This window comes from Pseudophryne corroboree, chromosome 6, assembly GCF_028390025.1.
Source record: "Pseudophryne corroboree isolate aPseCor3 chromosome 6, aPseCor3.hap2, whole genome shotgun sequence".
NCBI classification, from domain to species: Eukaryota; Metazoa; Chordata; class Amphibia; order Anura; family Myobatrachidae; genus Pseudophryne; species Pseudophryne corroboree.
Genome location: NC_086449.1, coordinates 100,160,997 through 100,185,734, shown reverse-complemented (window position 1 = coordinate 100,185,734; position 24,738 = coordinate 100,160,997). Strand labels below are relative to the sequence as shown.

The following is a 24,738-nucleotide window of genomic DNA, read 5'->3' as shown; positions in this document are numbered from 1 at the left end:
TGTTAGCTTCCTACGAAGCAATCCCATTCGGCAGGTTCCATGCAAGAACTTTTCAGGGGGACCTGTTAGACAAGTGGTCCTGGTCGCATCTTCAGATGCATTAGGCTGATAACCCTGTCTCCAAGGACCAGGGTATTTCTACTGTAGTGGCTGCAGAGTGCCCATCTTCAAGAGGGCCGCAGGTTCGACATACAGGACTAGGTCCTAGTGACCATGGATGCCAGCCTTTGAGGCTGGGGGGCAGTCACACAGGGAAGAAACTTCCAGGGACTTTGGTCTAGTCAGGTGACTTCCCTACATAAAATTCTGGAACAGAGGGCCATTTACAATGCCCTGAGTCAGGCAAGGCCTCTGCTTCAAAACCAGCCGGTCCTGATCCAATCAGGCAACATCACGGCAGTCGCCCATGTAAACCAACAGGGCGGCACAAGAAGCAGGATGGCGATGGCAGAAGCCACAAGGATTCTCCGATGGGCGGAAAATCATGTGTTAGCACTGTCAGCAGTGTTCATTCCCGGAGTGGACAACTGGGAAGCAGATCTTCTCAGCAGACATGACTTCCACCCGAGAGTGTGGGGACTTCATCCAGAAGTCTTCCAAAGAATTGTACACCATTGGGAAAGGCCTCTGCCGCTCAGACAGGACCTGCTGCAGCAGGGGCCCTGTCTGTTCCAAGACTTACCGCGGCTACGTTTTGATGGCATGGCGGTTGAACGCCGGATCCTAAAGGAAAAGGGCATTCCGGAGGAAGTCATTCCTACGCTGATTCAAGCCAGGAAAGATGTAACTGCAAAACATTATCACCGCATATGGCGGAAATATGTTGCTTGGTGTGAGGCCAAAAAAGGCCCCAACAGAGGAATTTCAACTAGGTCGATTTCTGCATTTCCTACAAGCAGGAGTGTCTATGGGCCTAAAATTAGGCTCCATTAAGATACAGATCTCGGCTCTGTCGATTTTCTTCCAGAAAGCATTAGCTTCAATACCTGAAGTTCAGACATTGTAAAAGGAGTGCTGCATATTCAGCCCCCGGTTGTGCCTCCAGTGGCACCTTGGGATCTCAACGTGGTGTTGAGTTTCTTAAAATCACATTGGTTTGAACCACTAAAAACCGTGGATTTAAAATATCTCACGTTGAAAGTGGTCATGTTATTGGCCTTGGTTTCGGCCAGGCGTGTATCAGAATTGGCGGCTTTGTCATATAAAAGTCCTTATCTGATTTTCCATATGGATAGGGCAGAATTGAGGACTCGTCCCCAGTTTCTCCCTAAGGTGGTATCAGCTTTTCACTTGAACCAACCTATTGTGGTGCCTGCGGCTACTAGGGACTTGGAGGATTCCAAGTTACTGGACGTAGTCAGGGCCTTGAAAAATTATGTTTCCAGGACGGCTAGAGTCAGAAAAATTGACTCGCTATTTATCCTGTATGCACCCAACAGGCTGGGTGCTCCTGCTTCTAAGCAGACTATCGCTCGCTGGATCTGTGACACGATTCAGCAGGCGCATTCTGCGGCTGGACTGCCGCATCTTAAATCAGTGAAAGCCCATTCCACAGGGAAGGTGGGCTCATCTTGGGCGGCTGCCCGAGGGGTCTCGGCTTTACAACTTTGCCGAGCTGTTACTTGGTCAGGGGCAAACACGTTTGCAAAATTCTACAAAATTGATACCCTGGCTGAGGAGGACCTGGAGTTCTCTCATTCGGTGCTGCAGAGTCACCCGCACTCTCCCGCCCGTTTGGGAGCTTTGGTATAATCCCCATGGTCCTTACGGAGTTCCCAGCATCCACTAGGACGTCAGAGAAAATAAGATTTTACTCACCGGTAAATCTATTTCTCGTAGTCCGTAGTGGATGCTGGGCGCCCATCCCAAGTGCGGATTGTCTGCAATACTTGTATATAGTTATTGCCTAACTAAAGGGTTATTGTTGAGCCATCTGTTGAGAGGCTCAGTTATATTCATACTGTTAACTGGGTATAGTATCACGAGTTATACGGTGTGATTGGTGTGGCTGGTATGAGTCTTACCCGGGATTCAAAATCCTTCCTTATTATGTCAGCTCGTCCGGGCACAGTGTCCTAACTGAGGCTTGGAGGAGGGTCATAGTGGGAGGAGCCAGTGCACACCAGGTAGTCATAAATCTTTCTAGAGTGCCTAGCCTCCTTCGGAGCCCGCTATTCCCCATGGTCCTTACGGAGTTCCCAGCATCCACTACGGACTACGAGAAATAGATTTACCGGTGAGTAAAATCTTATTTTATTATATCTAAAATTGCACATACACCAAAATTAGTTTAAACTATACCAATTGGCAACTGGATTTAAAACAACTTAGTACTTTAAAAATATATTTCATAGCATAGGATCCCTAACACTCGAATATCCTTATGGTTCCACTCAAGTAATACCCTACTGATTACCAGATAATTTTCACAGGTGTCCTTTAGTGAAATCAATGTAGAAAGAGTCCAAGAATGGTGAAAGACCCTTATTTATATCCACCAGTCACGTCCTGTGTGATAATACATGTATTTATACCATAATCATGGTTATTGTTTCTTTTAAGAAAGAATTGAAACAGTTAATGTAGCAAATATACTGATGCTTCAGGTAGCTAAAAGTCAGTTTGTAAAGCAGGCTTTATCTCATATTGCAGCCTCTAGAGCGTCTCCGTCTGCCGCTCTCTACCTTAATCACTTATTGTGTTCAGAGCGGTTAGGCTTACCGCTTCCCGAGAGTTTTGGTCCAAAAACTGGTGGATATAAATAAGGGTCTTTCACCATTCTTGGACTCTTTCTACATTGATTTCACTAAAGGACACCTGTGAAAATGATCTGGTAATCAGTAGGGTATTACTTGAGTGGAACCATAAGGATATTCGAGTGTTAGGGATCCTATGCTATGAAATATATTTTTAAAGTACTAAGTTGTTTTAAATCCAGTTGCCAATTGGTATAGTTTAAACTAATTTTGGTGTATGTGCAATTTTAGATATAATAAATATGGAATAATTCAAGTCTATTTGCGCTCTCTTTCCTTTTTTGCTTGTTTTCTGTTTGTCGGCTGACTACTGGATGTATTTTCATCATCTCTGGACATGGTTAGCCTTCTTTGTGTGTCTCTCGTACTGTTTCCATGTGCACATTGGATTCCCGGACGGCTCAGCGGTACTGCAGTGCGGCGATGTGAGGGGCGTCCTGAGCCAGCACAGAACCCTACACTGACCATTTCCAGCCTGTCGGGGTTCGCGGATCTCAGCCAGCACAAATTTTCTCAGGCCAGTATTATCTTCAAGAGCGGGAAGACAGCGGCATTGGAGGGGCGGAGCTTCTCCTCAGAGCGGACCCAGCAGTATTCAGCGCCATTTTTCCTGCCTGCAATCACTGCCAGTGGATGTCCAGGTCCCTTCAGAGCAACTCCAGCTACCTGTACGGTACCAGGGGGTTGTAGAAGGGAGGGGAGGCTGTATGTAGGCTGTGTCACCTATTAAGGACACAGTCAGCACTGGTTAGGGTCTCCCTATACCTCTGATAGTGCTGTGTATGTGTTGGCTCTAATCTCTGTGTGTCTCTGCCATTCTTGGGGGAAACTCTGTCTAGTAAATACCCTGTGTGTTTGTGGGGTGTTTACTGTGTGTGACAACATGTCTAGGGACACTGGGGCAGATGTATTAACCTGGAGAAGGCATAAGGAAGTGATAAACCAGTGATATGTGCAAGGTGATAAAGGCACCAGCCAATCAGATCCATTATGTAAATTAACAGTTAGGATCTGATTGGCTGGGGCCTTTATCACCTTGCACATATCACTGGTTTATCACTTCCTTATGCCTTCTCCAGGTTAATACATCTGCCCCACTGTTTCATATGCTGCAGAAGATTTGTCTTCCCAGGAAGACTCCATACCATGTAATCAGGTTTGCACTGTTGTAGCGCAGATCCCAGCTAGAGAGCCAGAATGGTTAGTCTCTCTGAGGGGGACTATTTCTCAGAAACTGATAGGGTTGCTAGGACTGAGCATGCCACTCAGGTCCTACAATCCTCTATGGTTGTATGGTCTGATACTGCTTCCTCGGTGTCCCCTGCGGTACATTCTCAAAAATGTGCACTTGCAATGCTTATGCAGGATGACACGGACACCGACTCTGACACTGCAGACGGTGACGGGGATGTGTCGAGGGGGGCCGCATCACTTGTTAAGGGGGTGCAGTTGATGATTGAAGCTGTAAGGGATGTTTTACATATTTCTGACACAGCTCCTGAGCAGGTGGAGGAGGCCTTTTCTTACAGATAATAAGAAGCCCCCCCTTACCTTCCCGGCATCCAAAGAATTAAACGCTATCTTTAAAAAAGCCTGGGAAACTCCGGATAAGAAATTTCAGATTCCTAAGAGGGTCTTGGTTGCTTTCCCCTTCCCAGAGGAAGATAGAAAGAAATGTGAGTCCCCGCCGTTAGTCGACGCCTCTGTCTCCAGGCTGTCCAAACAGGTGGTGTTGCCAGTCCCGGGATCTACCACGTTGAAGGACCCTGCAGATTGCAAGGTGGATGCTTCGCTAAAATCCATTTACACGGCTTCCGGGGCTATATGACGGCCTACTATAGCATGTGCTTGGATTGCAAAAGCTCTTGCCAGGTGGTCAGTCACTCTGCAGGAGGAGTCGACTTCGCTGGATAGAGGTGACGTTGATTTATTTTTATGCCATATTCAGGATTCTGCAGGGTTCCTGGTAGATTCCATGAAGGACCTGGGTTCCATGGCTGCGGGGATCTCCTCCATGTCCGTCTCGGCTCGCAGGGGTCTCTGGCTGCGCCAATGGTCTGCGGACGCGGAATCCAGGAAGAGCTTGGAGGGCCTACCCTTTACAGGTCAGGCTCTCTTTGGGGAGGCGCTGGATGCGTGGATTGCCACGGCTACCGCGGGTAAGTCTCCTTTTCTCCCCTCAGCTGCACAAGCTACGAGGAAGCCTTTTACACCAGCCACGTCACAGTCCTTTCGGCCCGCAAACTCTAGAAAGAACAAGCCTTCAAACACCTTCTTCAGAGGTGGTCGTGCTAAAGGAAAGAATCCTGCTCCCGCAGGTTCCCATACCCAGAAGCCCGCTTCTGATACCCCTAAGTCCTCTGCATGACGATGGGCAGCTAGGCCTGGAGGAGGAGGGTCAGGTGAGGGCAAGACTCCGAAAGTTCAGCCACGTCTGGGTGTCGTCTGGCCTGGACCCCTGGGTCCTGGATATAGTGTCCAGGGGGTACAGACTGGAGTTTCAAGATCCCCCACCTCACCGTTTCTTCAAGTCAGGCTTGCCAGCTCTGCTGGCAGACAGAACAATTCTTCTGGAGGCCATCAGAAAATTGGTGGTGTCAGAGGTCATTGTTCCAGTTCCACCTTTGCAGTGGAACAAGGGTTATTATTCGAACCTTTTTGTGGTACCAAAACCGGATGGTTCGGTACGGCCTATTCTAAACTTAGTCTTTGAACCCTTATCTCAGGGAGTTCAAATTCAAGATGAAATCTCTAAGAGCTGTCATCTCAGGACTGGCGGAGGGGGAGTTCCTGGTGTCTTTGGACATCAAGGATGCTTACCTCCACATTCCCATTTGGTTGTCGCATCAGGCATATTTCAGGTTTGCACTGTTGGACGATCACTATCAGTTCCAGGCGCTGCCGTTTGGCCTCTCCACAGCACCAAGGATCTTCACCAAGGTGATGGCGGAGATGATGGTTCTCCGCAAACAGAGGGTGAACATAATTCCATATCTGGACGATCTCCTGATCAAGGCGTTGTCCAGGGAGAGGTTGCTGCGATCCATCGCGCTCACGACACAGCTGCTCAGGAAGCATGGTTGGATCCTGAACCTTCCAAAGTCTCATCTGGAGCCGGCAAGGAGGCTGTCTTTCCTGGGAATGATCCTCGACACGGAAGTGCAGAGGGTATTTCTCCCGATGGAGAAAGCATTGGTGATTCGAACAGTGGTCCGGGATGTCTTAAAGCCTACCTGGGTATCGGTTCATCAGTGCATCCGCCTTCTGGGGAGGATGGTTGGCACCTACGAGGCTCTGCAGTATGGCAGGTTTCATGCTCAACCTTTTCAGCTGTACCTCTTGGACCAGTGGTCGGGCTCTCACCTACACATGCACAAGAGGATAAGCCTGTCTCCGAAAGCCAGGATCTCACTCCTCTGGTGGCTACAACTTCCGCACCTTCTGGAAGGCCGAAGGTTCGGAATTCAGGACTGGTTCCTTTTAACCACAGATGCAAGTCTAAGAGGTTGGGAAGCAGTCGCTCTGGGGGAAACCTTTCAAGGAAGGTAGTCGAATCAAGAATCCCTTCTCCCAATAAACATCCTGGAGCTAAAGGCCGTGTACAACGCCCTTCTGCGAGCAGCACACCTTCTACAGGGTCAGGCTGTTCATCTGCAGTCGGACAACGTGACCACTGTGGCCTACATAAACCGACAAGGCGGAACGAAGAGCAGGGCTGCAATGTCAGAGGTGTCAAGAATCCTCCTGTGAGCGGAAAGGCAAGCTGTAGCGGTGTCAGCAATCTTCATTCCGGGAGTAGACAAGTGGGAAGCAGACTTCCTCAGCAGACACAATCTCCATCCAGGGGAGTGGGGCCTCCATCCGGAGGTGTTCGAAGAGGTAACCGGTTGATGGGGGGGTTCCTCATGTAGACATGATGGCCTCCTGCCTCAACAAGAGGCTGGGGAGGTACTGTTCCCGGTCAAGAGACCCTCAGGCAGTGGCGGTGGACGCACTGGTAACACCGTGGGTGTTCCCGTCAGTGTATGTGTTCCCTCCACTTCCTCTGATTACAAAGGTTCTTCAGCTGGTAAGAAGAACAAAGGTTTTGGCAATCCTCATTGCTCCGGACTGGCCAAGGAGGGCTTGGTATGCGGATCTACTGGATCTTCTGCTGGAAGATCCAAAGCCCTTACATCTTCGGGAGTATCTGCTACTGCAGGGGCCGTTCGCCTATCAAGACTTACCACGGCTACGTTTGATGGCATGGCGGTTGAACGCCAGATCTTAGCTCGGAAAGGTATCCCGAGTGAAGTCATTCCTACCCTGATTCAGGCTAGGAATGGGGTAACGTCAAAACATTACCACCGTATTTGGAAGAAATATGTTTCTTGGTGTGAATCAAGAAAATTTCCTGCGGTGGAGTTTCAACTTGGACGTTTTCTCCTTTACCTGCAAGCGGGAGTGGATGTGGGCCTGAGATTGGGATCCATCAAGGTCCAAATCTCTGCTTTGTCCATCTTTTTTTCAAAAACAATTGGCTGTCCTCCCTGATGTTCAGACCTTATTGAAAGGGGTTCTGCACATCCGGCCTCCCTTTATGGCGCCAAGGACACTCTGGGATCTAGATGTGGTGTTGCAGTTCCTACAATCTGCTTCGTTTGAGCCTCTACTGGAGGCTGACATCAAGTTTCTCACGTGGAAGGCGGTCACTTTGTTGGCCTTGGCTTCTGCCCGACGCGTGTCGTAATTGGGGGCTTTATCTTGTAAAAGTCCTTATCTGATCTTCCATGAAGACAGGGCGGAACTTAGGACTCGTCCACAGTTCCTGCCTCAGGTTGTATCGGCTTTCCATATCAACCAACCTATTGTGGTGCCAGTGGCTACTGACTCCTCAATTGCTTCAAAGGCCTTGGATATTGTCAGGGCTTTGAAGATCTATGTGAAGAGGACAGCTCGTCATAGAAAAACTGTCTCTCAGCCTGTATACGGGCGTGCTTTTTAATAAATATTTAATAGTTTTTATAAATCTGACTTCAATTCAATCTTTTACCTAGTTACAACAAGGAAAGCACAATGGTTATAAATTATTTGGTATTCAACAACACTTTTACAGCAGCTAAGTCATGAAAAAGAAATAAACTATGCATAAAGGTAATCTGAGGCCAGGGCTCTGCCACTTACAGTTCTCAGGGCAAGCATGCTAACAATACCTATGGACTGCCCTTTTTTCCACTCTGTTGCTTTGGCAGCGGCCCAGCTTCAGATGTTCTAATGCACATAAACGTTAAGCTAGCCAAATTGTAATTTCAAGTGTCTTTTATGAAATAATAAGTCGTTCTGTAAATAGTCACTTTCATAATATGAGCATTATGAGGTTAACAGAATAATCAATAAATGATTGTGCAAAATTTACAGTACAGTAATAATATACATAGTAGGGGACCACATTCTGCTACACTCGTGGCAGTAGTCCAGCCCATGTGTTGTCCCTGCTTTATGTCTGCACCTACCGGCCATGATTGGGAGTCCAAGAGGTGTTGCACTTTTGATCCTGGCATGGCCACTATTGTTCAAACAGGAGCCATAACCTCCTCGCCCAAAATGTTCATAGTTCCCACACTGGTCCTCTGGCAGAAAGTGGAAAAATGCATTGGTCCTCAGTGACAGTGGAGGGGCTATTCAGTAGGTATGCTGCCTGCCTCTCCTTGAACCTCTGCTGGGATTGGCTGTTGCAGGTCTGGTAAAATGACTTTCCAAAAAATGGAATTATGTCTGATTGTTACGCTACTTGCCCCAGTTTAACACCAGTGATGATTTTCTGCATCTCCTACTTAAAGTGACCTGAAAACTCCTAGAGACCTATACATGGAGGAACATATGTATGGCCCATTTAATTGGTTTACAGACATTTTGCAGGGACTATGTGCTGCTCAAGCCTTAACATTACAGATACATGTCAGGGAGATAAAGTTACTGAAGGGGACACCTGTGGATCCTGTAGGTAGATGAGCATGCTTGCTCCCTGTGTATACCTGGGGAATAGGGCATTCTTACTACCTTATTTCCTTTCAATATGTATATAATGTGCATCATTCTTTCCCTTTTTTTGGATTACCCTGCTGACTTCCTTTCTCAGACTCCCTTTCTGTGGTATTCTCAGCATGATGTTGCTCCATGAAACCACTTGGTAAGGTGGGTCTTTGTCACCCAATAACCCCCTTTGCTACATCCAAGAAAATATAACGGTCAGTCCAACCATTCACCTTCCATCCTAATATTGATGGTCGCCTATTAAATACTTAAAACCTGATCTAGAGTCTGACATAAGTGAAGTTGCCCGACATAATGATGTGCCTTGGCGCAAATACTAGTGCGCTTCACATATACACATCATACGACCATATTTAAAGTTGCACGTACCTTGCTTTTACAGCCCCTTCAGTATGGAGAGGCGGACCCCTTCAGTATGGAGAGGCAGATCTGGAAAGGACATGCATGTAACAGTTGATGATGATTGTTTCATGTGTTTTAATAGCATTCAGGTGCAAGCAACTCAAAATATAGGGTTAAGTGCATTATCGCATGGAAAGTGAATAAATGGAGACTGAAAAAGTACCAGCCAATCAGCTCCTAACTGCCATTTTTCAAACACAGCCTGTGACATGGCAGTTAGGACCTGATTGGCTGGCACTTATTCACGCTTCATTTCTCTAACGTCCTAGTGGATGCTGGGGACTCCGTAAGGACCATGGGGAATAGACGGGCTCCGCAGGAGACAGGGCACTTTAAGAAAGAATTTGGATTCTGGTGTGTTCTGGCTCCTCCCTCTATGTCCCTCCTCCAGACCTCAGTTTGAATCTGTGCCCGGACGAGCTGGGTGCTACTTAGTGAGCTCTCCTGAGCTTGCTAAAAAGAAAGTATTTTGTTAGGTTTTTTATTTTCAGAGAGATCTGCTGGCAACAGGCTCTCTGCTACGTGGGACTGAGGGGAGAGAAGCAGCCCTACTCACTGAAGATAGGTCCTGCTTCTTAGGCTACTGGACACCATTAGCTCCAGAGGGATCGTACACAGGATCGCACCCTTGGTCGTCCGATCCCGAAGCGGCGCCGCCATCCCCCTCGCAGAGCCAGAAGACAGAAGCCGGTGTCAGAAGCAAGAAGACGTCGAAATCGGCGGCAGAAGACTCCAGTCTTCATATGAGGTAGCGCACAGCACTGCAGCTGTGCGCCATTGCTCCCACACTAAACCCACATACTCCAATCACTGTAGGGTGCGGGGCGCAGGGGGGGTGGGGCGCCCTGGGCAGCAATTAGGAACCTCTTGGCAAAAAGTAGCATATATACAGTTGGGCACTGTATATATGCATGAGCCCCCGCCATTATTTTACACACAAACGCGGGACAGAAGCCCGCCGCTGAGGGGGCGGGGCTTCTTCCTCAGCACTCACCAGCGCCATTTTCTCTCCACAGCTCCGCTGAGAGGAAGCTCCCCAGGCTCTCCCCTGCAGAATCACTGTAGAAGAGGGTAAAGAGAGAGGGGGGGCACATAAATTTGGCGCAAAGACAATAAATACAGCAGCTACTGGGTTAACACTAAGTTACTGTGTGACTCCTGGGACATATAGCGCTGGGGTGTGTGCTGGCATACTCTCTCTCTGTCTCTCCAAAAGGCCTTGTGGGGGAACTGTCTTCAAAAAGAGCATCCCCTGTGTGTGTGGTGTGTCGGTACGCTTGTGTCGGCATGTTTGACGAGGAAGGCTATGTGGAAGCGGAGCGGGAGCAAATGAATGTGGGGTCGCCGCCGACGGCGCCGACACCCGATTGGATGGATATGTGGAAGGTTTTAAATGATAATGTTACTTCCTTGCATAAAAGGTTGGATAAAGCTGAACCTTGGGACAGCCGGGGTCTCAGCCCATGCCTGATCCTATGTCGCAGAAGCCGTCAGGGTCTCAGAAGCGCCCACTATCCCAAATTGTTGACACAGATGTCGACACGGATTCTGACTCCAGTGTCGATGGCGATGATGCAAAGTTACAGCCTAAAATGGCTAAAGCCATCCGTTACATGATTATAGCAATGAAGGATGTGTTGCACATCACAGAGGAAACCCCAGTCCCTGACAAGAGGTTTTATATGTATGGGGAAAAAAGGCAAGAGGTGACCTTTCCCCCTTCACAAGAATTAAATGAGTTATGTGAAAAGGCTTGGGAATCTCCAGATAGAAAACTGCAGATTTCCAAACGGATGCTTATGGCGTATCCTTTCTCGCCAACGGACAGGTTACGCTGGGAATCCTCCCCTAGGGTAGACAAAGCTTTAACACGCTTATCCAAGAGAGTAGCCCTACCGTCACAGGATACGGCCACCCTAAAAGATGCTGCGGATAGAAAGCAGGAGGGTATCCTGAAGTCCATTTATACACATTCAGGTACCCTACTAAGGCCGGCGATTGCGTCGGCCTGGATGTGTAGTGCTGTAGCAGCATGGACAGATACCTTATTTGAGGAACTTGATACCTTGGACAAGGATACTATAGTGCTGACCCTGGGGCATATAAAGGACGCTGTCCTATATATGAGAGATGCTCAAAGAGACATTAGCCTACTGGGCCCTAGAATAAATGCAATGTCGATTTCTGCCAGAAGGGTCCTGTGGACTCGGCAATGGACAGGCGATGCCGACTCAAAAAGGCACATGGAGGTTTTACCTTACAAGGGTGAGGAATTGTTTGGGGACGGTCTCTCGGACCTGGTCTCCACACCTACGGCTGGAAAGTCAAATTTTTTGCCATATATTCCCTCACAACCTAAGAAAGCACCGTATTATCAAATGCAGTCCTTTCGATCACAAAAAGGCATTAAAGTACGAGGTGCGTCCTTTCTCGCCAGAGGCAGGGGTAGAGGAAAGAAGCTGCACAATACAGCTAGTTCCCAGGAACAGAAGTCCTCCCCGACTTCCACTAAATCCACCGCATGACGCTGGGGCTCCACAGGCGGAGCTAGGCCCGGTGGGGGCGCGTCTCCGAAATTTCAGCCACAAGTGGGTTCACTCCCAGGTGGATCCCTGGGCTATAGAGATTGTGTCTCAGGGATACAAGCTGGAATTCGAAGAGATGCCCCCTCACCGTTACCTCAAATCGGCCCTGCCAGCTTCCCCCTTAGAGAGGGAAATAGTGTTAGCTGCAATTCACAAATTGTATCTTCAGCAGGTGGTGGTAAAGGTTCCCCTCCTTCAACAGGGAAGGGGTTACTATTCGACCATGTTTGTGGTACCGAAACCGGGCGGTTTCAGTCAGACCCATATTGAATTTAAAATCCCTGAACATATACCTGAAAAGGTTCAAGTTCAAGATGGAATCGCTCAGAGCGGTCATCGCAAGCCTGGAAGGGGGGGGATTTTATGGTGTCTCTGGACATAAAGGATGCATACCTTCATGTCCCCATTTATCCACCTCATCAGGCGTACCTCCGATATGTGGTACAGGATTGTCATTACCAATTCCAGATGTTGCCGTTTGGTCTCTCCACGGCACCGAGAATATTTACCAAGGTAATGGCGGAGATGATGGTGCTCCTGCGGAAGCAAGGGGTCACAATTATCCCATACTTGGACGATCTCCTCATAAAGGCGAGGTCCAGAGAGCAGTTGCTGATCAGCGTAGCACGCTCTCGGGATGTGTTACAACAGCACGGCTGGATTCTAAATATTCCAAAGTCGCAGCTGATTCCTACGAGTCGTCTGCCCTTCCTGGGCATGATTCTGGACACAGACCAGAAGAGGGTTTATCTCCCGATGGAGAAGGCTCAGGAGCTCATGACACTGGTCAGAGACCTATTAAAACCTAAACAGGTGTCGGTGCATCACTGCACGCGAGTCCTGGGAAAGATGGTGGCATCATACGAGGCCATTCCATTCGGCAGGTTCCATGCGAGGACCTTTCAATGGGATCTGTTGGACAAGTGGTCCGGATCACATCTACAGATGCATCGGCTGATCACCCTATCCCCCAGGGCCAGGGTGTCTCTCCTGTGGTGGCTGCAGAGTGCTCACCTTCTCGAGGGCCGCAGATTCGGCATTCAGGACTGGGTCCTGGTGACCACGGATGCAAGCCTCCGAGGGTGGGGGGCAGTCACACAGGGAAGAAATTTCCAAGGGCTGTGGTCAAGTCAGGAGACTTGTCTTCACATCAATATCCTGGAACTAAGGGCCATATACAACGATCTACGTCAAGCGGAGACCCTGCTTCGCGACCAACCGATACTGATTCAGTCAGACAAAATCACCGCAGTGGCTCATGTAAACCGCCAAGGCGGCACAAGGAGCAGGGTGGCAATGGCGAAGCCACCAGAATTCTTCGCTGGGCGGAGAATCACGTAAGAGCACTGTCAGCAGTGTTCATTCCGGGAGTGGACAACTGGGAAGCAGACTTCCTCAGCAGGCACGACCTCCACCCGGGAGAGTGGGGACTTCATCAAGAAGTCTTCACGCAGATTGCAAGTCGGTGGGAACTGCCACAGGTGGACATGATGGCATCCCGCCTCAACAAAAAGCTACAGAGGTATTGCACCAGGTCAAGAGACCCTCAGGCGATAGCTGTAGACGCACTAGTGACACCGTGGGTGTTCCAGTCGGTCTATGTATTCCCTCCTCTTCCTCTCATACCCAAGGTGCTGAGAATCATAAGAAAAAGAGGAGTGAGAACAATACTCATTGTTCCGGATTGGCCAAGAAGGACTTGGTATCCAGATCTGCAAGAAATGCTCACAGAGGACCCGTGGCCTCTGCCTCTAAGACAGGACTTGTTGCAACAGGGGCTCTGTCTGTTCCAAGACTTACCGCGGCTGCGTTTGACGGCATGGCGGTTGAACGCCGGATTCTAGCAGAAAAAGGCATTCCGATTGAGGTTATTCCTACGCTGATAAAGGCTAGGAAGGACGTGACGGCTAAACATTATCACCGTATATGGCGAAAATATGTTGCTTGGTGTGAGGCCAGGAATGCCCCTACAGAGGAATTCCAGCTGGACCGTTTCCTTCACTTCCTACAGTCGTGAGTGACTTTGGGCCTGAAATTGGGTTCCATTAAGGTCCAGATTTCAGCCCTATCCATTTTCTTTCAAAAAGAACTGGCTTCTTTGCCTGAAGTTCAGACGTTTGTAAAGGGAGTGCTGCATATTCAGCCCCCTTTTGTGCCTCCAGTAGCACCTTGGGATCTTAACGTGGTGTTGAGTTTCCTGAAGTCACACTGGTTTGAGCCACTCAAAACGGTGGAGTTAAAATATCTAACGTGGAATGCTATCAGCCTTGGCTTCAGCTAGGCGTGCGTCAGAATTAGCGGCTTTGTCACATAAAAGCCCCTATCTGGTTTTCCATATGGACAGGGCGGAATTGCGGACCCGTCCGCAATTTCTGCCAAAAGTGGTGTCATCTTTTCATATGAACCAACCTATTGTGGTGCCTGTGGCTACTCGTGACTTGGAGGATTCCGAGTTACTAGATGTGGTCAGGGCTTTGAAGGTTTATGTAGCCAGAACGGCTAGAGTCAGGAAAACGGAGTCACTGTTTATCCTGTATGCACCCAACAAGCTGGGTGCTCCTGCTTCAAAGCAAACTATTGCTCGCTGGATCTGTAGCACGATTCAGCAGGCTCATTCTGCGGCGGGATTGCTGCTGCCAAAATCAGTAAAGGCCCATTCCACAAGGAAGGTGGGCTCTTCTTGGGCGGCTGCCCGAGGGGTCTCGGCATTACAGCTTTGCCGAGCTGCTACTTGGTCGGGTTCGAACACTTTTGCAGAGTTCTACAAGTTTGATACCCTGGCTGAGGAGGACCTTGTGTTTGCTCATTCGGTGCTGCAGAGTCATCCGCACTCTCCCGCCCGTTTGGGAGCTTTGGTATAATCCCCATGGTCCTTACGGAGTTCCCAGCATCCACTAGGACGTTAGAGAAAATAAGATTTTACTTACCGGTAAATCTATTTCTCGTCCGTAGTGGATGATGGGCGCCCGTCCCAAGTGCGGACTTCTTCTGCAATGCTTGTATATAGTTATTGCTTAAATAAGGGTTATGTTTGGTTGCATCAGGGTTGATCTGATGCACCGTTGTTGTTCATACTGTTAACTGGGTAAATTTATCACGAGTGATACAGTATGATTGGTGTGACTGGTATGAGTCTTGCCCTGGATTCCAAAATCCTTTTCTTGTACTGTCAGCTCTTCCGGGCACAGTTTCTCTAACTGAGGTCTGGAGGAGGGCAGGGCCGGTGCAAGGTTTCTCGGCACCCTAGGCAAAACCTCTGCCTACTCCCTGCCCCCCCCCCCCCCCCCACATCCTCACCCTTCTGTTGAATAGAAACAAAAACCCACTAAGCATGACATGTTGATGCCGGCGGGCGTGACATCAGCATTTCAGCTCGCCATGCCCGGAGGCACCAAAATGGGACTTTTCGCATTGCGCCGGACAGTTTAGTCGGTGACCCGACTGATTTGGGAGCGATCAGTGTGAAAACATGTGACATTTGTATATCGCCCCTGCAAACTCCTGTTACTTTAGATGGGAGATAAGGGGCGGCAACATTTGAATTTCGCCCTTTATATCTTGGGTCCAGGCACCCCTAAGCCTCTTTCCCCCATAACATTGACACTCCTTGCACAGAACACCCGGCACCTGTTACCAGCAAACCGTGGAAGTTACCATCACTCAGTGCCGGAGAGAACAGTGTTTTCTGGAAGCCGGAGCGGCTGTGCGGCTGACCGCTCGAGCGGGCTTTAGCAACAGTGTTAGCCCGCTCGTTGGAACTGTCGGGCTGCCCGTACGGAAACCTCCCATCAGTGTGATTCATCCTGCCATACGGACAGAAGCCGCCAACTCATTGCACCACACCGCTACAATCCACAGGTAACAGTTGTTTATTACACCGTGCAATCCCGGGGACGCTCGGGCTACACTTAAAGCTCCTCAAACTGGCAAACAGGTCCCGTATTATAAGCATAAGGGACAGAGTGAGCAGAGGTACCTGTGATTCTTTACATTTGTGGTGCACAGTCCTTGGACAAAAATATCAGTGTCCTCTGGACTCTATCATTGGGTGCAAATTAATACGGAGGATCCTATTACGGACTGAACTTGTGGCATAATTTTTTGCCAGTCTGGACATTTTACTATTCAGCACACTTATTTTTATGAATGAGAACCATCTTTTTATAATTGTTATGAAGTTGAGGGTGTTGTGACCACACCAGATCTTAATATCACAAAAATAAAATATATATATGTTTTTATATGGTTATATGTTTTAAATAAATATTTACAATTGAGAATGGTGTGGAACAATTAATTGGCTCTATAGCGCGACCTCTTTCTGATTCAACTCCTTGCACAGAGCTGTCTTTTACATTGGACATAATGTGCAGTTGCCTATGGCACCAAAAATTATAGGGGCCCACCCGTGGATATCACCAAGGGCAAAGCAGGATTTTTTTTTATTTATTTTTTTTTGGGGGGGGGGGGGGGGGGGGGTTTCCAGAGATATATAATTTTTTATATATATATATATATATATATATCACAGAGCGAGAGAGAAAGGCAAAGGGGGACAGAGAGTGGGAGGCATGGGGAAGAAAGAGAGGCATGGGGGAGAGAGAGGCATGGGCACAGAGAGTGGCATGGGGTAGAGACAGAGAGAGAGAGGGGGGAGAGAGAGAGGGAGCATGGGGAGTGAGACAGAGCAAGAGATGCATGGAGAGAGAGAGGGGGGCATGGGGAGATCGAGTGGTAGTGCAGGCAGGGGGCAGGATGTAGGTAGTAGTAGGAAGGGGCAGGATGGGAGTAGTAGTGCAGAGCAGGGGGCAGGATGTAGGTAGTAGTGGGAAGTAAGGGGCAGGATGGGAGTAGTAGTGCAGAGCAGGGGGCAGAATGTAGGTAGTAGTGGGAAGTAAGGGGCAGGATGGGAGTAGTAGTGCAGAGCAGGGGGCAGGATGTAGGTAGTAGTGGGAAGTAAGGGCAGGATGGGAGTAGTAGTGCAGAGATGGGGGCAGAACGTAGGTAGCAGTGGGAAGTAAGGGGTAGGATGGGAGTAGTAGTGGGAAGCAGGGGGAAAGCTTGGTGTAGTAGTCATGAGGTAGAATGGGAGTAATAGTGCATAGAAGGGGGCAGGCTGGGAGTAGCAGTGTGGGAGAACGAGAGATGTTGGGGTGAGAGAGACATGGAGAGAGAGCGAGATGTGGGGGAGAGAGAGTGGGAGGGGTAGAGTGAGATGACAGAGAGACACAAGGGACTGATAGGGATTGAAACCTGCAAGGCTGCATGCTGCTCCACAGTCACACGATTAGCTGCAATGTCCAGTTCTCGCCTCCTCTGCCTTCTGAGATGAGTTCCTTGTGCGGCCACACTGCTGTCACTCACTGTCTGACTGCGGGCCGCGCGGTGCTTTACTGTCTGACAGTGGGCGCGGCTACCCACCGGAACTCCCGCTGCGCCAATTTGTCCCCATCAGAATAGAAGACAGGCCGCTGTGCCCGCCCACCTGCACCACACAGCAGATCACACGCGGCTGTCAGCTCCCGGCTCTGAGTGGGAGCTGGGAGATGCATGCTGCAGTTCCCCAACGACGTTTACCATGATTGGGGCATACACAGCTGCAGTGCCAGCTCCTCGATTCAACAAATAAAAAAATCAGTCAGCTGCGCCGATATATCGGTGTGCAGGGGGGGTTTCCAGGTACTCGGAAACCCCCCCCCCCCTGTGTGCACGTATGATCACAGCCACCAGGATTAATAGTACCGCCCCCACCACTGAAAGTAACCATCACTGCCACCCATTGTATGTATGTGTGTATATATATATATATATATATATATATAAAAAAAAAAAAAATATATATATATATATATATATTGTGCTTTAGTGATAGCATTACTGTGTCACACAAACACACACAGACACACACAGACACTATATATCCATATATACATATACTATATATCCATATATACATATATATTTATAACTAACTTACTTAACATGTACCAGTGGGGTCAGCAGGATGAGAAGCCACACCAGAGAGCCAGGTCACTGTCAGCAGCCACACCAGAGAGCCAGGTCACTGTCACTGATGGGATTGGGAGTCAGGTGTATCTCTTTGCAGTGCAATTCACGGGTATGTGGATAGGGGGCGGTGCCAAATGCAACAATAGGCGGGACTTAAATTGGGGTCCGTGGCTGCTGTCTTTGTGGAAGATAAAACATTTTGGTTTGTCAGGGATGGATTGGTGGGGGAGGTGGGGAGAGGGGGGCGGGCGTTTGGTAAGTCCCCCTGGCTGCAGCTGGTGCCAGCATCGTGTGAAAAGACAACGGACATCCTTTTTTTTTTTAAGTGTCTCAGCGGCGCCCTCCAGTGGCTGGCGCTCTAGGCAGCTGCCTAAAGCTGCCTAGTGGTAGCGCCGGCCCTGGAGGAGGGGCATAGAGAGAGGAGCCAGTGCACACCAGAATCCAAATTCTTTCTTAAAGTGCCCTGTCTCCTGCGGAGCCCGTCTATTCCCCATGGTCCTTACGGAGTCCCCAGCATCCATTACGGACTACGAGCAATAGATTTACCGCGAAGTAAAATCTTATTTTTATCACTTTCCAAGAGATGATGCATCTAGACCAGTGATGGCTAACCTTGACACTCCAGCTGTTGTTGAACTACACATCCCAGCATGCCCTGCTACAGTTTTGCTATTTGGCCATGCTAAAACTGATGCAGGGCATGCTGGGATGTGTAGTTCAACAACAGCAGGAGTGTCAAGTTTAGCCATCACTGATCTAGACCATAGACTGGAAGCACATATGTGCTCATATGCAAACAGGACATTTTTTTGTTCAACTCTCAGGGGTCTATTCATGAAGCAGTGAAAATACTGGAGAAGTGAGCCTGTGGAGACGTTGCCCATGGCAACCAATAAGCTGCTCCGTACAATTGTGTATTATGCAAATTATAACTGTTACTTCAATGCTGATTGGTTGCCATGAGTAAATTCTCCACTGGCTCACTTCTGCATACTTTTCACTGCTTCATGAATAGACCCCTAAGGCGTCTATTTACTAAGCCTTGTCTGGAGATAAAGTTGCTGGAGATAAAGTAACAGCCAATCAGCTCCTAACTGCTATGCCACAGGCTGTGTTTGAAAAATGACAGGAGCCGATTGGCTGGTCATTTATCTCCAGAGACTTTATTTCCATCCAAAGCTTAGTAAATAGACCCCTAAATCCGTCTTAGGGTGACAGCGTATTTGTGAATGGGTGAGATAGGCCTAGTTCCTCTGTTGTAGAATAGAGGAAGGTACAATGACAACATGCTCTCTACTTTCCTAAGGGGCTGGGAATGACTAGTCATAGTGTGACTGAGACTTCATATAGACTGCTCCTATTTAGATGGCTGGGTTATTTCAGCATGTTCATGGAGTCACAGACAGAGCCTTAAAGAGCTAGTTAGCTGTTCCTGAAAATGGAGGAGCAATGCAGTAAATGATATGTATCAGTTATACGTGATGAGAATATCTTCACTTGTCCCAAATAACTGATTTTTTACTTTTGCATGTTCTAAGATGCAGATCCTTTAAATAACTGTAAATAAGCTGTAACTTGATTGAATAACATTTAACAGCATCTCTTTGTTCTATGTTTATCTTACTGTACAAATTTACAGTTTATTAATCATGCATTTTTTGGGTGGATACAATACAGCAACTTCTCTATACAACAGATCTAGGCATGGAAAGACTTGTCCTTAAGTCAATAGCACAAAGTACAAAACCCTGATCTTTATAGAGTAGGTCTGTGACCAGGTCTGAAGACTGTACTCATTGAATGATCAACAGAAGAACTCGATCTAGCCAACTAACATGAAATATTAGAAGCAGACCCTGCACCATACTATAATGTTAGCCTGCTATCCCAAATGACATGAAGCATGTGCCCTACCAAATGTAATGTTAGCCAGACAAGGTGTGATTTCATTGAAAACTCGGATTAGATTTTCTTGATCGGATTTACACAAATGGTGCCAGACTGGAGAGTGTTAGAGGTTTTACACCTTCCTGAGGAAGGTTATCTAGTTGCCCTACCTTACGCTAAATAACTCTCATTATTTGTGAGGTTAGCAAACCCTAGGGATGTGGGACTTTCACAAAGAAGATAATTTTGGCATTCATGGATCAAAAATGTCTTTAATTCTTTGCTTAATGGATCCATTCAGTACGCAAGCATGTTGTTACTCCCATGCAAGTACTCCTATTGCTGTGTGCTAGCTGATAATGTACTAGGCTGGGGGCGGGTTGTGCAGAACCTCTTTAAGTTGAGAAAATAACAATTTTCCTTCACTAGAATTCAACCCATTTGTGTTTGAAGACTAGATGAGATGCTTTTATGTAAAAAGGTCACCAAATTAGTAGTAATAGGGGATAATTCAGACCAGATCGTAGCAGCACATTTGTTAGCAATTGGGCAAAACCATGTGCAGTGTAGAGTGTGTGTGGGGGGGGGGCAGATATAACGTGCAGAGAGAGTTAGATTTGGGTGGAGTGTGTTCAAACTGAAATCTAAATTGCAGTATAAAAATAAAGCAGCCAGTATTTACTCTGCACAGAAACAAAATAACCCACCCAAATCTAACTCTCTCTGCAAATGCTACATCTGCCACACCTGCAGTGCACATGGTTTTGCCCAACTGCTAACAAATTTGCTGCTACGATCAGGTCTGAATGACCCCCATAGTTCCCATCTTTGTGTAATTAAAGTTTGTTTAACTTGTAGAGAAGTTCCCTCGGGTACATAAAGGCTTTCAAGGTACCAACTTCCATAGTGATCAACTAGAGCCACCATGAAGTCCAAGCAGCTTTCTCAAGAAGTGCGGGACACAATTGTAGAGCTGCATAAAGCAGGAAAAGGGTACAGAAAAATTTCAAAGGCAATGACTATCCCTGCCAGCACAGTGTGCTCTATCATTAGAAAGTGGAAGACTCATCATACCACCAGGACTCTGCCCAGATCAGGTCGCCCTCCCAAGCTCTGCAGCCAAGCACGCAGAAAACTGGTAGAAGATGTCACTCTGCAGCCATTGCTGACCATGAAAGATCTCCAGAATTCTGTGTCTAAGATGGGCGTCCATGTCCACACATCAACAATAAGACGTTCCCTACAGGAATCCCGGGTTTGTGAAATGAATGTACGTCAGGACTTTATAACTTTTTTTTTTTTTTTAAATAAATTCTCTACTTTTAAATCACCTTAAATCATTGGCGTGTGCAGTGCATCTGGAAAGTATTCACAGCGTTCGCTTTTTCCACATTTTGTTATGTTAGATCCTTATTCCAAAATGTAATAAATTAATTTTTCTCAAAAAATTCTATACACCATACCCCATAATGACAACATGCAAAAAGTAAATCACATGTACATAAGTTTTTACAGCCTTTGCTCAATTCTTTTGTTGATGCACCTTTGGCATCAATTACAGCCTCAAGTCTTTTTGAATATGATGCCACAAACTTGGCACACCTATCTGTGGGCAGTTTTACCCATTCCTCTTTGCAGCTCCTCTCAAGCTCCATCAGGTTGGATGGGAAGCATCGGTGCACAGCAATTTTCAGATCTCTCCGGAGATGTTCAATCGGATTCAAGTCTGGGCTTTGGCTGGGCCACTCAAGGGCATTCACAGAGTTGTCCTGAAGCCACTCCTTTGATATCTTGGCTGTGTGCTTAGGGCTGTTGTCCTGCTGAAAGATGAACTGTCGCCCCAGTCTGAGGTCAAGAGTGCTCTGGAGCAGGTTTTCATCCAGGATGTACAAACAAAAAAGGAAGAAAAGACACTGCGCTAAAAATAAAGGCAAGTTTAGCCTAGAAGTGCTGCTAAAGGAGGTGGAGTCACTACCTAACCCCACAAAAAGGTAGAAGCATAGAAAACAAAGTTTCCCCAGCGCAAATCATAGGGTAATCAAAACTATGAATCAAATTTTTAAAAACATGTTTATTTTGAAAAAGGAAGAATTTATATCTATTCTAAAACAGCGTAAATTATTACACTAGTGAAACAACCTATTACCGGTAAACATATACAAAAGATAGACTACATATAACATAAAGGATGGATTTTCACCAATTATTGCTCAGTTCTTTAAAATACTTGTACAGTCTCTATATAATTAAATGCGGTGAGGATGCGCTTCTCAGCGACTTACTCCTTCCCCTAGAAGTAAACAATGAGCTGGTAGCACTGAATATTCCACGTCTGGTGATCTTAAACAGAAGGGAAGTGGATATTTCACAGCTGTTGATTTTTCAAAACCACTATGGGTGCTGTGTGCAATTAGTATGGTTGAAGCTGTGCTGATACCCTAAAGGTCTCTATGTAACTCAGTTTCAACAAGGGTATTTTATCCTTCCCCTAAAGTCAGTGAATATTCCACGTCTGGTGATCCGTGATTTGTCTCTATGAGCCCAGCCTCCAAAAGTATGAATGTAATTCAGGCTGTACAGTACCTCATAGTGGTCTCTCCACAGACCTTTCAATGTGCAGTGTCCAAAGAGAAGACTGTCCCTGAAGTGAATAAGGTCCAGATTCCGCCAGCGGATTCCCGTACACGCCGCTCTTAGCGCTAGACGGCGTTGTATAGGATCGATGCATTCTGCGCTCTACGCGTTTCACCTACAAGAGGTTTCGTCAGGATGGCATCATCCAGGATGTGTCTGTACATTGCTGCATTCATCTTTCCCTCTATCCTGACTAGTCTCCAAGTTCCTGCCACTGAAAAACATCCCCACAGCATGATGCTGCCATCACCATACTTTACGGATGTTATTGGCCTTGTGTTGAGCGGTGCCTGGTTTCCTCCAAACAGGATGCCTGGCATTCATGCCAAATAGTTCAATCTTTGTCTCATCAGACCAGAGAATTTTATTTCTCATGGTTTGAGAGTCCTTCAGGTGCATTTTGGCAAACTCCAGGCGGGCTGCTGTGTGCTTTTTACTAAGGAGTGGCTTCCGCCTGGCCACTCTACCATACAGGCCTGATTAGTGGATTGCTGCAGAGATGGTTGTCACCTCCCTGATAAGGGCCCTGCACCCCCGATCACTCATTTTAGATGGCCGGCCATCTCTAGGAAGAGTCCTGGTGGTTCCGAACTTCTTCCATTTATGGATGATAGAGGCCACTGTGCTCATTGGGACTTTCAAAGCAGCAGATATTTTTCTGTACCCTTCCCCAGATATGTGCCTCGAGACAATCCTGTATTGGAGGTCTACAGACAATTCCTTTTACTTCATGCTTCGTTTGTGCTCAGACATGCACTGTCAAGTGTGGGACCTTATATAGACAGGTGTGTGCCTTTGCAAATCATGTCCAATCAACTGAATTTACCACAGGTGGACTCCAATTAAGCTGTAGGAACATCTCAAGGATGATCAGTGGAAACAGGATGCACCTGAGTTCAATTTTGAGCTTCATGGCAAAATCTGTGGATACTTATCTACATGTGATCTGTTTGTTTTTTATTTTTAATAAATCTGCAAAAATCTCAAACACTTTTTTCACATTGTAATTATGGGGTATTGTGTGTAGAAGTTTGAGGAAAAAAATGAATTTATTTCAGTTTGGATTAAGGCTGTAACTTAACAAAATGTGGAAAAAGTGAAGCGCTGTGAATACTTTCTGGATACACTGTACAATGTAGTTGATGCTTTATTAAAAAATGTATCCCCCTGATAAAATGGTTTCTTTAACAGTTCTACCATATAAGTCAAATTCCCCTTTTATGGAGATCCATGATGCCTCCCTTACTAGAAAACCAGCTCATGCAAATGCTATTTGCAAGGGAGATTTCAGAGGTGGAAAACTGGCTGATTCTACCTGTTCTCCAGTTTTGACAGACTTATTATAATTGATGTGTAATGGGCTGTCCATTATTTGTATACACCCTATTTATGAGTTGGTGACTTTAAATAGTTCTGTTGTCAATATAATTTATCTCTTTTTCCTTTTTGGGATCTGTTCAATGCCTGTCGGATCCTCTCAATTCAATATTCAATTCAGTGTTCAATTTGCGCCCAATTTCGACAGGTTTTTGCCTGTTTTCGGAATTGTCAGAAATGGGCCAAAAAACAGGTGGAATCGCCCGCAAATTTGACAAAACACATGGATCCGCGGCTAATCCGCCAATCCACTTGTTTTCCGACAAGTCAGATTTTTTAATAAGTCGAAAAAACGTCACTATAATTGAATAGGTCAAGTCCAAATTCGACCTAAAAAAGTCGGAAAAGTACAGTTTTTCCGACTTTTTATAAAGATCCAACAGTAATTGAATAGACCCCTATATTGGCATGTCCAAGTCGGACTTCTCTAAAGGGCCCCATACACTAGAACGATAATGCCCGATTTTGGGCATTTGGCCCGATATATCTGGTGAAATCAGGCATTTTGGAGGTGTCTCTGATCCGATCTGATGCGCTTTCCCGTGAGCATCGGGTCGGATCCTCCAGATTGAACGTGCTGCACTCGTGATATGTCGGACCCCGCAGGCATGGCTGGGATCACACAGGATATATTGTATGCAAAAGGACAGCATACGATGTATCTTGGGCGATCCTGCCTTCCGGGAGGCTGCCGGGGTGATCGCCTGCGACATGTCAGACGGACATGTCGCAGTAGTGTATGGGGCCCTTAGCAGTATCCAGCCAGTCTCAGAAGGTCATCTGTGGGGAAGAAAGTATGACCAATAAATCTGATAAATATTTTCCTTAGTCAGTGGGGATGTGTCAGGAAACTGCTGCTGAAAACAGTGGCTCATGGATCCCTCCTCATTTTCTAGGATCACAAGGAATCACACTGCGGACTGCTGGGAGCTTGTTATACTTCTGTCTGCAGAAATGTAACTTGTTCTTTCTTGAAGTACTTCGATGATAGACCTCTTATGGGATCAGTTACATTTCTTTGCAGTGTAACCAGCTGATTTTATATAGAGTGTAGT

At 47.2% G+C, this 24,738-nt stretch overlaps 1 protein-coding gene across 4 annotated transcripts in view; it reads left to right on the top strand.

Moving 5' to 3' along the window:
- Window positions 1-24,738, top strand: part of DDHD2 (DDHD domain containing 2) — a 252,721-nt gene that overhangs the window by 19,269 nt on the left and 208,714 nt on the right. For 2 of the 4 annotated variants that reach the window (XM_063931530.1, XM_063931529.1), the window contains exon 2: window positions 20,531-20,942. The exons of the other annotated variants lie outside the window; for them this stretch is intronic. In XM_063931530.1, the coding sequence (XP_063787600.1) occupies window positions 20,598-20,942 (345 nt within the window). In that variant the 5' untranslated portion in view covers window positions 20,531-20,597. The remainder of the gene's footprint in view (window positions 1-20,530; window positions 20,943-24,738) is intronic. 4 annotated transcript variants of the gene reach the window in all.